The sequence below is a fragment of the Chaetura pelagica genome, unplaced genomic scaffold (genome assembly GCF_000747805.2).
Source record: "Chaetura pelagica isolate M959 unplaced genomic scaffold, ChaPel_1.0 scaffold192, whole genome shotgun sequence".
Lineage (NCBI taxonomy): Eukaryota > Metazoa > Chordata > Aves > Apodiformes > Apodidae > Chaetura > Chaetura pelagica.
In genome coordinates, this window is record NW_009952570.1 from 1,317,461 (window position 1) to 1,331,219 (window position 13,759).

General features: G+C 43.9%; 1 protein-coding gene across 1 annotated transcript in view; it reads left to right on the forward strand.

Annotated features, from left to right (window-relative positions):
* GIGYF2 (GRB10 interacting GYF protein 2) overlaps nt 1-13,759 on the forward strand; it is a 65,912-nt gene that overhangs the window by 33,750 nt on the left and 18,403 nt on the right. Inside the window, exons 7-12 of the mRNA XM_009993507.1 lie at nt 1,942-2,121; nt 9,150-9,349; nt 9,437-9,599; nt 9,686-9,880; nt 10,380-10,570; nt 11,972-12,131. Of these exons, the coding sequence (XP_009991809.1) occupies nt 1,942-2,121; nt 9,150-9,349; nt 9,437-9,599; nt 9,686-9,880; nt 10,380-10,570; nt 11,972-12,131 (1,089 nt within the window). The remainder of the gene's footprint in view (nt 1-1,941; nt 2,122-9,149; nt 9,350-9,436; nt 9,600-9,685; nt 9,881-10,379; nt 10,571-11,971; nt 12,132-13,759) is intronic.

Here is a 13,759-nt window from a genome sequence, read left to right on the forward strand (position 1 = left end):
GCCTCACCTCTGAGCTTGATTTAAATTAGCCAATGTGCTTTACGTCTGTCTTCATCTAGAGAGAAGAGGAAGATATTCCAGGGACCTTTCTGAGGTCCTTTGTAGTCACCTGTAGCCACTCAGATAGTCATCCAGGGAATAACTCTTTGATCTGAAACCTGGGGCTGTTTCCTGCCTCTCCTGTCTACTCAGTAGCTCAAGGGCCATCCTTAACATTCTTGTGGAAATTTGTTTCTGTGACAGTGGTAAAAGTATTTCAGGTGAATGTGGGGCATGGGAAGCAGGTAATGTCCTGGATTTCTTACACAGGATTGAATTCCATCTCTACTCTCTTGGTATAGTACTTCTCTAAAACAACACACTGGAGAAGATTTTGAGCTGGAGAAAGAAAAAGGTGTTTTCCTCCAGTGTTTTGAAATGGTGGAGAAGGGATGTTGGTTTTTCTCCAAGGTACATGCAAAGTCCAAAGATAAGGTGTGTGTTTTCTGTCTTCAGACTGAAGTATCTGCATGTAGGGAGAATTTCAGAGGTCTAAACAGAGGTATGATGTGCCACAGAATGTCAGGTACTGTTTCCTTGTTTTTTCATTGAAAAAGCTACATGAGGTGAAGAAAGGGAAATACAATCACCTATCCTTCCTCAACTAAATCCTTAAATATGTCCCTTTCAACCCCAGGAATCTTAGTGCACAGTTTTGCTTTCTTTTACTTTTCCCACCTAAGCAAGCAGACATACTATACAGTTTTCACCAAATACCATCTTCTGGTTTTGGATTTTGAGAGTCTTAAGAAGAAGGAATACTTTTTATATGCTTTTCCAGGAATACTGGAATACTTTTTCTGTAGATAACCACACAGTTTCAGGTTAACACTGGTTTAATAGTAGCAGCAAAGAAATGGTGTCACCAGAGTTCAGTGAGAATTCTGGTGCTACACAGCTGAACACACTTGAAGAAACACACAACCCGGAAGTCCTGGAGCTGGTATTACCATTTATTTCAGTGGTGGTGTGTCCTTCTCAGGATGAGTCAACAGGGAAAGCAGCATGTATGTTTAACTTGAGTTATTGGTGTATAATGTGGTGTATAATTTTTATAAAAGCATTTACATTGTCCTTATGTGACAGTGTTGTCCTTCAGCAAGTACTTGAGGATTTGATGGTTTATTTCAAATCTAACAATGTAAATTATGAACTAAGAGACTGTCTTATCCCTACATTTCTGGTAGACTTGTCCTTGAGCTTGAGCATAGTTTCTTCTGACCTTGGCTCTCCAGGAGCTGGATTCACAGGATGGTATTACCACTAGGATTTTTTGGTTTAACCCTGAATCATACTTAAACTTTTCAGTCTTACCTAAAAAGCATTGCAAGAATGCTTGTATTGGTTGTTATATAGATCTCCTTTGTAGCACAGAGTTAGCAAATATTTGGTTTATATAAAATGTGTCTAATGTTTAGTTTTTGGTATTCTCATTTCCCTTCAGTGTGATACTTAAGTTTATTCTCTTTCTACACACTTTGGCTTCTTTCCTCTTGCACTTCCCTATGTCTCCTAAGCTCTCATCTCTTCCTCCTCTGTCTTTCCTATCCTGTCATAATTTCTTGCTTTCTTCTGTGTGTTTTTTTTTCAGTTTTTCCCTCCTAAGATACATAGGGACATAGAGTGATTTCCTGGCTTTCCTATCCTGTCATAATTTCTTGCTTTCTTGCTTCTGTGTGGTTTTCTCAGTTTTTTCCTCCTAAGATACGTAGGGACATGGAATGATTTCCTAAATCTGTTTGTCATATGTTTCCTTCCATGAACTTCCATTCTCTCCTAGGTTCCTGCCACCACTTAGCTTCTGGTGCCTTTTTGCCTCTGGAGGAGTGAGATTTCCACCCTTTTGTTTCTAGATCCCTGAAGGACAGGATACATGTTCACTGGCACGTGTTTTCTTTGCAGTGAGACCAAACTTTGAGGAAGGTGGGACAGCAGCACCAGGGAGGAAGCATGAGTTTATACGCTCTGAGAGCGAGAACTGGCGCATCTTCAGGGAGGAGCAGAATGGGGAGGAGGAGGACGGCGGCTGGCGCCTGGCGGGGTCGCGGCGGGACGGGGAGCGGTGGCGCCCGCACAGCCCAGGTGAGCTGGGAGCTGGAGAAGGATGGGGCCCTGGTTGGAGGGAGAGGGCAATGGGTGAGTCAGGACATGGGGAAAGCAGAAGAATGGGAGGTGGCCTGAAGTTTTGGACAACAATAGGTAAGGTTGCTGTGGTTTTGGTCATTAAATGCTTTTCTGGCATATGTGAGGCTTCTGATCACAAAATGATTAGCACACAATTTTGTGCCTTTTGTTTTCTTTTTAATGTCTTCAATACCCTAACGTATTCAAGAGAACAGCATTTTTCAGGTATGTGTGTTTGTGTGTTTTCCAGGTGGAATCAGGGGTGTTTAACAGTCCTGTTCCTCAGTGGCTCTGGTGCTGAGGGGAGAGAAGCTGCCCACATTAGGTGGCATGTTGAAGGCCACAGAGTGATTCTGACACTGAATCAGGTTGTGTTCAGGTGCTTGGCCTCTTCCTAGTTTTTCCAATGTGTTTGCAATGCCAAGAGGCATCCTTGGCAAATCTAAAAAGATGGTGCTCGTGCATCTTGCAGTTAGTTCCAGGAGGCCTGGTCTTGCTGAGTTCCAGGCATCTATTTGGTGTCATTATCCCCTTCCCTGTCCTGACAAAGTCAGTCTGGTTCACTTGCTTTCCAGGACTGCACTGTTAGAGTGGCAAGAGAAGTACAAAGCAGTGCTTGGTGTTTTTAGTAGTATGGCTGACACTTCCTTTTCCTTCTACTTGGAAAAGATCCTATTAGCCAGTCATACCTGTTGTGGGATCTTGGGTTTGGGTATCTTTTGGCTGCAAAGGCTTCTGGGAAAGCATGGGCCTTCTCCTGTTACATCTTCATAGGGAAGTGAAGGAAGCATGTGACATTATTAGGGCTGAGGTGGACAGCTTCTTTTTTTCAACTAGAAAAAGTCGCACTTGTTCTTAAAATGAGTCTGCAAAGCTTTTCAGCAGCCCAAAGGACTTTCAGTGCTGTAATGATTGTGAGCAACTGTTACCTCTGTTCCTTACCTTCTCCCCAGCTGTGTTTTACTCTGCCCTCCAACAGCTCTTAGCTTTTACTAAAATTCAGTAGTGAGCCCCAGGCTGGATTTATTATCAGATGTTTTCTATTTAGAGCAGGGCTAAGGGGCCAATTCTGAAGAATGTAGTTTTCTTTTCCCCAGTGCTTGGTCATGATTGTTCATTAGACACTGCTGCTTTGTTATATAGTTGAGATGACATCAGGCCAGCTACAGGAGTACCTCATGATGATCAGCTGCAGCATGACATTCTGTGTGCTGCAAATACAAGCCTGAATGCTTCAGCTTAAGAGGAAGTACAGACCTCAAAGTTCAGGAGTTCATTCATATCCTGTGCTTTTTTGGGAGATGTTCTGAAGTTTTGAAAATTCATCTTCCTTCCATCATAGGAAATACTACTCTTATTCAAATTTTCGCTGTAGTAGGCAGCTAACTTCACTGACAGGTTTTAGCAGGTCTAATAAAAAGCCTGTTCCAAGAAGTCTGTGAATCTGCAGAGAGATTTCTGACTTTGGGATAGACCCTCTTGACAGCTGTGTTGTACTGGTCTCAGCTTTGGCCAGAGCTGTGTTTGGTTTCTGCTATTAGTAGTAGCCACAGGATCATCAAAACAGTTTTAATCATATTCTTGCTTGAAACAATGAGTTAAATCAACATGGCTTAAACTGCTTTTTTTTTTACTTATTCTGCTGTTAGGTAGTAGAACTAGTCATGTGTCCTGCTATAGAGAGATGTCTTTAGACTGCTGGCATAATCTGTTTAGCTGGACCTTCCTTTGACTTGGCTCTGCATACTCCCTGCTAGATTGGGTGCTGCTTGGCCTTTCTTTTGGTTTCAGAATAACATAGCAGTTGTCAGGTTTGAGTTTATCTTCTTCTGTTGTTAAGCAAAGACTACTTTGATTCCCCCATACCATTGTTTTTCCAGCTTTTGAATTCCTCTTTCTCCTTCAGCTGAGTTTACTGTGGGATGGCTGACCTAAATCTGCTCACTGTGTGCTTTTTAATAGTCACAAAGAATCAAGAGGATGGACTGCTTCTGCTGGAGCACTCCTGTGCCCCTAAGTATAGTTTCCCAGATCCTGTGCTCTGGTTTATTGTAGCTCAAGTTACCTCTCTGGGCATAGTTTGAAGGGATCTGCCCTGTGTCCCTGCTGTGTTTGATCTACAGCCTTGGGGAGGTGTGGCTGGAAAGCTGCGCAGTAGAGGGGGATCTGAAAGTGCTGGTTGACAGCAGCTGAACATGAGCCAGCAGCACGGCTAAGAAGGCCACCACCATCCGGGCCTCCATCAGGAACAGTGTGACCAGCAGGACCAGGGAGGTGATCCTGCCCCTCGAGCCCTGGGTGAAGCTTTGGAAGGACATGGAGGTGCTGGAGAGGGTGCAGAGAAGAGCAACCAGGCTGATGAGGGGTCTGGAGAACAGATCTGATGAGGAGAGGCTGAGGGAGCTGAGGCTGTTCAGCCTGGAGAAGTGAGGCTAGGGGTAGACCTCATTGCTCTCTACAGCTCCCTGAGGTTGTGGTGAGGTGGGTGTTGGGCTCTTCTCCCTGGTGACCAGCAATGGGACAAGAGGAAATGGGATCAAGCTGTGCCAGGGGAGGTTCAGGCTGGATATTAGAAAACATTTCTTCACAGGAAGAGTGGTGAGGCCTTGGAACAGGCTGCCCAGGGAGGTGGTGGAGGCACCATCCCTGGAAGTGTTCAAAAAAGAGGTGTTTCTTAAGATGGTTTAGTGGTTGGGGGATGGTTGGACTTGATGATCTTGAAGGTCTTTTCCAACCAGTCTCCTCTCACACAGCTGCACCTCATACAGTATGAGTGATCTGCTGAGTATTGGTAGTAAAGGGAAGCAAATTGATCAGACTTCTCCTTAAAACAGACAAGCCTCATGTGTTTTTCCTTCTACTCCTTAATGCAGGAGGATGTAGACTTTTCTATTTTTGCAGCATGATAACTGTCTGGCTTGTATCACCAGGCTTTCTCAGTCATAGTTGATGGGATTCTCCACTTTGCTGCTGTCGGTGCACTGGGGCTACAGTCTGGGGAGGAGACATCTTACCTTGGCTTCTGCAACAGCAGTTTGTTTGCTCTTTGTTCCATGTAGAAATGGCACAGCTGCTGGTGTAGATGTGAGAGAGGTGACCTATCTGTTAAGAAGAATGTGACCAGAGCTCTCAGTTCACTAGCTGCTTCCAGGCTCTCTTTTAATGATTTGATGACTGCCGACCTAAAAAGCCCCATCTTCCTGTTGTTCCAGTTCTTCCTTTCATACAGTGGTTGCCTTTCAAATTTGCAGAGCCAGTCTATCTTATTAGAAGCATCCAAACTGTTTTGGGTCCCAAAACTAGTGAATTATGGATGTTTTTATTGTTTTTTTAATCAAGTCTCATCCTTAAGAAACAGGAATCGTCTCTGCTTGCCTAAAATGTCTTTAATAGAATTTTTTACTTTGCTTAAGCAGCTCCATAAAAATGTTTTTCTTAAAGAGCATTTTAGAGGGGCCTTAGTCTGTAATCTCATGATTGGTTTTTTTTCACTGATCCTTTTTTGCAAAGCTTTTCAAATTCATCTTGGTTAATTCCACTGTCAGAATCACCTTCTGTGAGTTGGTAGACTTCTTATTTTTCAGCTTTTGAGCTTTGTGCTTCTTGAATATCTTAAAGCAGCTAAATTATACATTGGAGACTCTTGCTCTAAAATTGAGGAAAATAAAAATGAATTTAATCTGTGATATATGCCAGAAATTTATTACTGCTTTGTCTTTAGTGTAGTATTTAGTATTGATTTAGGATACATTCGAAATTTATTTTCTGAATTAGAGAATATAACTTTTAAAGAGGTAAGCAGCTATTCATAATGGAGACTAAAGTGTACTTGGATTTCCTAAAGCACCCAGTAGTCCTTTTTTTTTTTTTTTTGTCTACAATGTGACAATTGCAGGGGTTAAATTTGGTTTAAAATTACTACTTTTAACTTGGAATCTTGATCATATAACTGGTGCCTGATGATACTACAGGACTGAATTGAAAGCTTCATTTGTCTTGTAACAGTTGGTTCAGAAAATCTAGGTAAGAATTTAAGATTTGTCTTTGGTTTACTTTCAAGTTTGGCAGCCCTGTCTTCTACACCCGGGTTGCTCACCATCTTCTCACTAGGCTTTGTGGAACATTTGTTAAGAAACAAGGGCATGTGTGTGCTCCACTTATCTCTCCTTTCTCTTGTCCACCTAATTCTGAAAGTGTAGGCTATCAAAGGAACCTGTGTGACTAAATCTTTGCAAGCAGACCATGTGGTAAACAGAATGTCTTACGTTCTTAATTTATACTTTGAAGATACCTGTAAATAACAAAACACTTAGAATCCACCTTCCAACCCCATGTTTTTGGGTGCTGCTATGGAGAGCCTGTGTTTCTGGTATAGGGTTGTGAACCTGGTAAGGGTAACGGAGGATGCATGTACAGTCTCAAGATGGCCCTTTTAGGGCTGCACAGAAAGCTCTTCATACCAATTTTTCCTCTTCTACACAAGAGAGCTGAAGAAAAGCTGCTCAGCTGGTTGGGAGCCCCAAGACAGCAAGCAGACAGAGATACTCGTCTATTTGTAGGATCTGACTTTGAAAGGTTCAGGCCATAATTGGGTTTTCCACATTCTGTGAAACCTGACATGTACGCTGACTGTACTGAGGAGATGTCTGCCAGTGGTCAGCATTGGCAGTGCAGTCTGGTTGTCAGCAACCTCTCACACTTACACCTTGGAAAAAGCCCTTTGAGTCTACAGGAAATCATGGGTTTGATGTGATGTTTTGTGATGTTTTGATGTGGGGAAAGGACAAGTCAGCTTAACCCTGCTTTTGGTGCTGTTCGGTGTCTTTTCTTTCAGGTACACCATGCTGTTCTGCTTAGTTGCTGGTTGCTCCCAGACATGCTTTTGTTCTTTTAAAGTGGAACAGCATTCTGAGGAGATGTTCATACACGTGACTGACTTGAAAAGAAGGTCCCGAGAAACCTGGACCTCCTTAGTTGGTGCTGAGCTGGAGGTGCTCGGGGTACAATTGTAGAATCATAGAATGGTTTGAGTTGGAAGGGACCTTAAAGATCATCTTGTTCTAACCCCCTGCATGGGCAGGGACACCTCCCACCAGCCCAGGTTGCTCCAAGCCCCATCCAACCTGCCCTTCAACACTGCCAGGGATGGGGCAGCCACAGCTTCCCTGGATATCATTCTCACACTGAGGAGTTTCTTCCTCATGTCTCACCTAAATCTCTCCTCTTCCAGTTTTAATCCATTCCCTTTTGTCCTCTCACTACAAGCACTGGTCCAAAGTCCCTCCCCAGCTTTTGTGGAGCCCCTTTAGGCACCGGAAGGTGTTCTGAGGTCTCCCTGGAGCCTTCTCTTCTCCACGCTGAACACCCCAGCTCTCTTAGCCTGTATTCATAAGAAAGGTGCTCCAACCCTTGGATAATTTTTGTGGCCACGTCTGGACACACTTCAGAGGAAGGAGGCATCCTCTTCTGAAGGTGGTTGTTAATTGAGCTCTCTGAAGTACTTACTTTGTTAGGGCATCTTCAGTGAGCCTTTGTCTTTGCTTACATATTTGTAGAGAGGTCACTGATGAAGAAGAGGTTGGCATAAAAGGCCTAAAGTATTAAGAATTATATTAAAGCAGGCGTAGAAGGTGGGTTAAGTGCAAGCTTGGTGTGCCTCATTTCTGTAATGACATAATGACATTAAAAAAGTTGCATCAGAACATTGGACAGTTTTTTGCATTACAGAGATGTTACTTGTTTCTAAGGCATAACTTGAAGCACAGATTAAGTGGAATGAAACACATTGTTTGCAAATAGGTACATGGTGGAGTGAAGTTGTTGTTAAAGTCCAACCTTCTGTTTCCTTGATAAACAACCATGTCTGAAATGTGTCCAGAGGCAAGTTGCAAGTTGCACAAGTCCCATCCTGAACAAAGCATTCCTGCTTTTTTTCCTCCTGCCCTCAGTGACATTTCTGTGCATGTACATTAAAAATGGACTGAGGTGTGTTCAAATACCTTTAGAATGGAATGCTGATACTTGGAATGATAAGGAAAGAGGGAAAGCTTTCCAAATTCAAGTATAAATTTGACTCCACTTCTCTTTCTAATCTCTTGAGAAGACACCTTCATTCAGGCAGTCTTAAAATCCTGACTGCAGTGTTGCCACTTAGACTGTAAATAACATGCTGCTAAGCAAGGCAAACTGAGTGTGAAAGGATTGTTAAAAAGTTTCCAAGCAGAAAAGTGTCACCAGAAAGATGCAAATCAAAACCAAAATCACCTTAGTTTTTAGTGCTTTTTGTGGTGGCTGTGTGCTTTTTCTAGAGAAAAAAAGCATGTTCTTTTGTTCGTCTCAGAATTGGTGCAGTCGGTGCTGTGCCCGTTATCAAATGGCTACCAAAAAAGTCATAGCAAAGAGGATAAACTCTTCCATTTGTTTCATATAACTGAGGAATGTTTCCACATCAACCCTAATGTCTTAGCTATTAATCATGCAAAAATCCACCTTTGTCTCACAAATACAGTAAAAAAAACTCCCCTGAGAAATGCTGTGAACTTTAAGATTGTATTTTATCAGGGAAACAACTTGCCTAAAAGAAAATACAAAACCTTACAGAGATGCCAAAAAAGACTGAAGTCACTGATGGCTGGTAAACTGAGTCAGCATCTAGTGCCACTTGTCTTATTTTGGTGCCCCAGCATGTTTTAGATGGTGTAGCCCAGCTTTCCCAGCCTTGCATGGTTTTGTAATACTCATCATTCCCTTTATCATGTGGGAAGATAGGGAGGACAATGTTGTAATGTCTCCTGCCGAAAGGCGAGATGTTCCCTTTCTTTCCCTTGTCCTTGAAGATGCCTGTACATAGGTGGATTGTACCCTGAAGGGCTTTTCTGAATCTCTGTCCTGTTTGTCATCTCCTCACCCTTCAAAGTAAGTTGCCAGCCCCTGGGCTGCCTGGTAAAGTTGCTTTTCCCCCACCTCAGACGGGCCTCGTTCTGCAGGCTGGCGGGAGCACATGGAGCGACGGCGGAGGTTTGAGTTTGATTTCCGGGAGCGGGACGAGGAGCGGGGCTACCGGCGCGTGCGCTGCGGGAGCGGCAGCATGGACGACGACAGGGACAGTCTCCCTGAGTGGTGCTTGGAGGATGCAGAAGAGGAAATGGGAACGTTTGACTCCTCGGGAGCGTTTCTGTCTTTAAAGGTGAAAAGCTGTCTCAGCCCTGTGTTCACTTTGAGCAAATGTCCTGTGATGTCGGATGGATGATGGATTGTTATGTTGGCTCTGTAGAAGGTGCAGAAGGAGCCAATCCCTGAGGAACAGGAGATGGATTTCCGACCTGTGGAGGAAGGAGAAGAAAGATCGGACTCTGAAGGAAGCCACAATGAAGAAGCCAAAGATCATGAAAAGGCCGCCAAGAAAGAGGGGGAGAAAGCAGACAGAGCAGTGACAGGTAAGGGGGACTTCCCATGCATCTGTTCTATGCTGCAGTGTAGAATTTCCAACAATTCAGTTACCTAGAACCATGCAATGTTACAGAAGCAGTGGAGGAAGCAGTCCAAGCATCTTCACCAGCTGCCAAGTCAGATACCCCACCAAAATCCCAGCCTCCAGACCCGCTGCAGACAAGCCTGTTTGAAAGGAAGGAGGAATCTGTGCCAGAAAGGACAGAAAAAGCAGAAGAGAAGGAGAATCGAACAGAGACTACACCACCAGCTAAAAGAGGGGAAGGTAGTAAACCTGGTAGATCAATTTAGTAAGCTTCCAATACTTGCCCTGATTAGTCTTGGTCATTTTTCAGAGGCAAGGAGTGGATTGTAGTGATGAAAAGCCAAAATTTGCCAACTGCCCTGTAAATACAATATTGGCTGGGTATACTGTCTCAAGTACTTGCAGTGCACTGGTGCTTCCCACCACACCCCAGTCTAGACAGCCATGAGCTGGTTGTGAATGTGCCTCACCAGGGTAGAGAAGATCAGCCTGGAGAGGCAGATGGGGCTGGTGAACGGGCTGTGCTGAAATGTGCCCAGTTCTCTTCTCTTTGTTTCCTGATGTTGGGTGAGATGCCTGTGCTGTTGACAGTACCACTGTGCACACCTACAAACAGGAAGGTCTGGAGAGACTTTTGCTTTGGTGCTGATGTTGAGCTGTTGAGTGTTTTTTTTTTAGTGAGTTCTTAACAGTAATTTTCATTTATTTTAAAGGTTCAACTAATTTTAACATTTTTCTTTAGATCTAGCTTCTGTTGCTCAACCTTTGCCACAGATTTCTGCAGACACAGCTTCTCCTGCTCATCTTTCTCCCCCCGTTTCCAATTCAAATCCTGCTCTGCGACCAGTTCAGACACCTGTCACAGCTGCTCCAGGCATGGGCAACATTCCCACTGACCCAGATGATGAAGAGGGTCTCAAACATCTAGAGCAGGTACAATTTCTCAAATTCCTTTGTTGTTGACATTTGTAAGGCTGGAGCAATGTGGAATGCAAAGCATATTTGAAGCCCATAAACCCAGAAATGCAGCTCAAACTTTACACTCCACAGTGGCTGGCACTCCAGAGGGCTGTGCTGCCATCCAGTGTGACCTGGACAGGCTGGAGAACTGGGCAGAGAAGAACCTGAGTTTCAACAAGGGCAAGTGCAGGGTCCTGCATGTGGGGAGGAACAGCCCCATGCACCAATACAGGTTAGGGGAGGACCTGCTGGAAAGCAGTTCCGAGAAGGATCTGGGAGTCCTGGTAGGTAGTAAATGATCCATGAACCAGCAGTGTGTCCTTGTGGCCGAGAGGGCCATTGGAATCCTGGGGTGTATGAGGAAAAGTGTGGCCAGTAGGTCAAGGGAGGTCATTCTCCCCCCTGCTACGACCTGGTGAGGCCATGTCGGGAATATTATGTCCAGTTCTGGGCTTCCCAGTTCAAGAGAGACAGGGAACTGCTGGAGAGAGTCCAGGGGAGGACAACAAAGAAGACTGGAGGACTGGAACATCTCTCTTATGAGGAGAGGCTGAGAGAGCTGGGACTCTGACCTGGAGAAGAGAAGGCTGAGGGGAGACCTTATTAATGCCTGTAGGTATCTCAGGGTGGGTGCAGGAGGATGGAGCCAGACTCTGCTCAATAGATCCCAGGGGCAGGACGAGGGGCAACGGACACAAGTTGGAACATGGGAAGTGCCATTGAAATATGAGGAAAAACTTCTTTAGTATGAGGGTGACAGAGCCCTAGGACAGGTTGCCCAGGGAGAGTGTGGAGTGTCCTTCCTTGGAGATGTTCAAACTCCCCTGGATACAGTCTTGGGTAATGTGCTCCAGGGGATCCTGCTTTAGTGGGAGAGTTGGACTGGATGATCTCTACAAGTCCCTTCCAACCTTGACAGTTGTCTGATTCTGTGAATGTACTGAAAGCTACTTTTCTTCCCTCTGTTCTTTTTTTGGGGAAGAATTCATGCCTATGTACTGTTTTTCTGAGATACCCAGTGTTAAAGAGCTACAGATCCTAGTGCTTATGACTGCTGTCAAGTGGCCTTGCTGTTGGCCTTGAGAGACCATAAAAGTGTGCCCGGTGTGTTTAAAAAAAGCACACTGAGTTTGCTGACAGCTGGCATGTAGAGCATTTTTCGTGCTAGTGCTCCCATTCCTGTTGCTGATTCTGATGAGGTGCTAGAGTGAGCTCGGGGTCTGTGGTGCAGGTACACCAGTGCCTGTAATTCCTGCTACACTCTTGAGCACTGAGTGCTTCAAGGTGGTTGTATTTGGTGCACTTGTTTCCAAATCTGTAAGCCCTCAACCAGCTCTTCAATCTATCACTTTCTGGTTTGGATGTCTCTTGCAGCAAGCAGAAAAAATGGTGGCATACCTGCAGGACAGTGCCCTTGATGATGAGAGACTAGCAGCAAAAATTCAAGAACACAGAGCAAAGGGTTCCTCCATGCCATTGTTCCATGAAGCCATGCAGAAGTGGTACTACAAAGATCCACAAGGAGAAATTCAGGGTAGGTCTGTGCCCTTTACACTTCCTCTTTTGTTTCACAGAACTGTTAGAGTTCTTCACAAAATTACTGCCAACAGATACTGATGGTTATTTTTACAGGAGCAGCACAGGGAATTTACAACTCTAGAACTGGATTTTGAAAATAGATCTTCTACCTACACTGCCCCCATCAGCTCAGCATCTCTAATGTCCAGAATTACACTTTATTGTAGCTAAGGTTTGCTATCACCTCATGTTTCTGTAGATGGAGATTAGACTAAAACCTGGTTTTCATGCCAAGAGTTGCTCAGATTTTCAGATAATAGTGGAAACAAAAGAAGAATGTGGCCACTCAGTAGCTTGTTGCAGAATCCTGAGTATTTTTAGCCTGAAGACACTGAGTATTCAGGGAAGGGTAACTTTTTCAGAATCTGGAGTAAAGAAAAAAGAAGTATTCACAAGCCAGCACACATGCATAATCCTAGTTTGAATTGTACTTGCAGCCAGTGCTTTTGTAGTTCATACAATACCAGCTGGTTCATCCTTGCAGGGTTTTTTCAGAAATCTCAGTTCTTTTGCAGTGGAAATTGGAACAGGTATTTTGTGTGGATACTTGCACCTTAGCTTTCAGAAGGTACTTTTCTTTTGGAGGTCTTGGGGCTGTGTTTTAGGAGCTCTTCAGCTGCCTCCCAAAATGTAGTTAAGCAGTGACTTCCTTACTTGCTGTGCTTCACTAAGTAGTAGTTGCTAACACTGTTTAGTGTGACTGCCTTCCTCAACTGTGAATAGGGTTTGTAGGAGTGTTACTTGTGGGATCTGCACCAGTCTCTTCTCTGCAGGTGTGACACGTCTTCAGGGTTTTCTTCTCACCCCTTTAGGTTTAAAGGATATTAACAGTAAAACATTGTTACTCAGTGCACTTCAAGCTGTATGTTAGTTGTTGCTGGATGGTCATTGCTCAGTGATGGTCGAACAGTTTTTCGTTGGAGTAAATACTTCCCTTAGTGTGACCTCCAGAAGTAACACTCCCACAGAATTTTTTCTTGCGATACCACTTGTGGTTTCATATTCTCTGGGAGGAATTACCTTCTAAAGATACTGCTTCTAGAGAAGGTGAGAATCACTGAACTTTCTTGCTTTTCAGCAGATTTTTTTAAAAACTTGTGTTCATGTGGTTCTTACTCTGTTCAATAACCTGTTTTTAGTTCTTTGTGTTCATTTGGATATATAACATTAGTATAGGAGTCTTTTAAAGGGAGTGGCTGAGATCTTTCTCAGGAGAAAGAGTAAGAGAAGTGTTGCTTTTGGAGAAGGGAAAGGTCGAACAGTTTTTCGTTGGAGTAAATACTTCCCTTAGTGTGACCTCCAGAAGTAACACTCCCACAGAATTTTTTCTTGCGATACCACTTGTGGTTTCATATTCTCTGGGAGGAATTACCTTCTAAAGATACTGCTTCTAGAGAAGGTGAGAATCACTGAACTTTCTTGCTTTTCAGCAGATTTTTTTAAAAACTTGTATTCATGTGGTTCTTACTCTGTTCAATAACCTGTTTTTAGTTCTTTGTGTTCATTTGGATATATAACATTAGTATAGGAGTCTTTTAAAGGGAGTGGCTGAGATCTTTCTCAGGAGAAAGAGTAAGAGGAGTG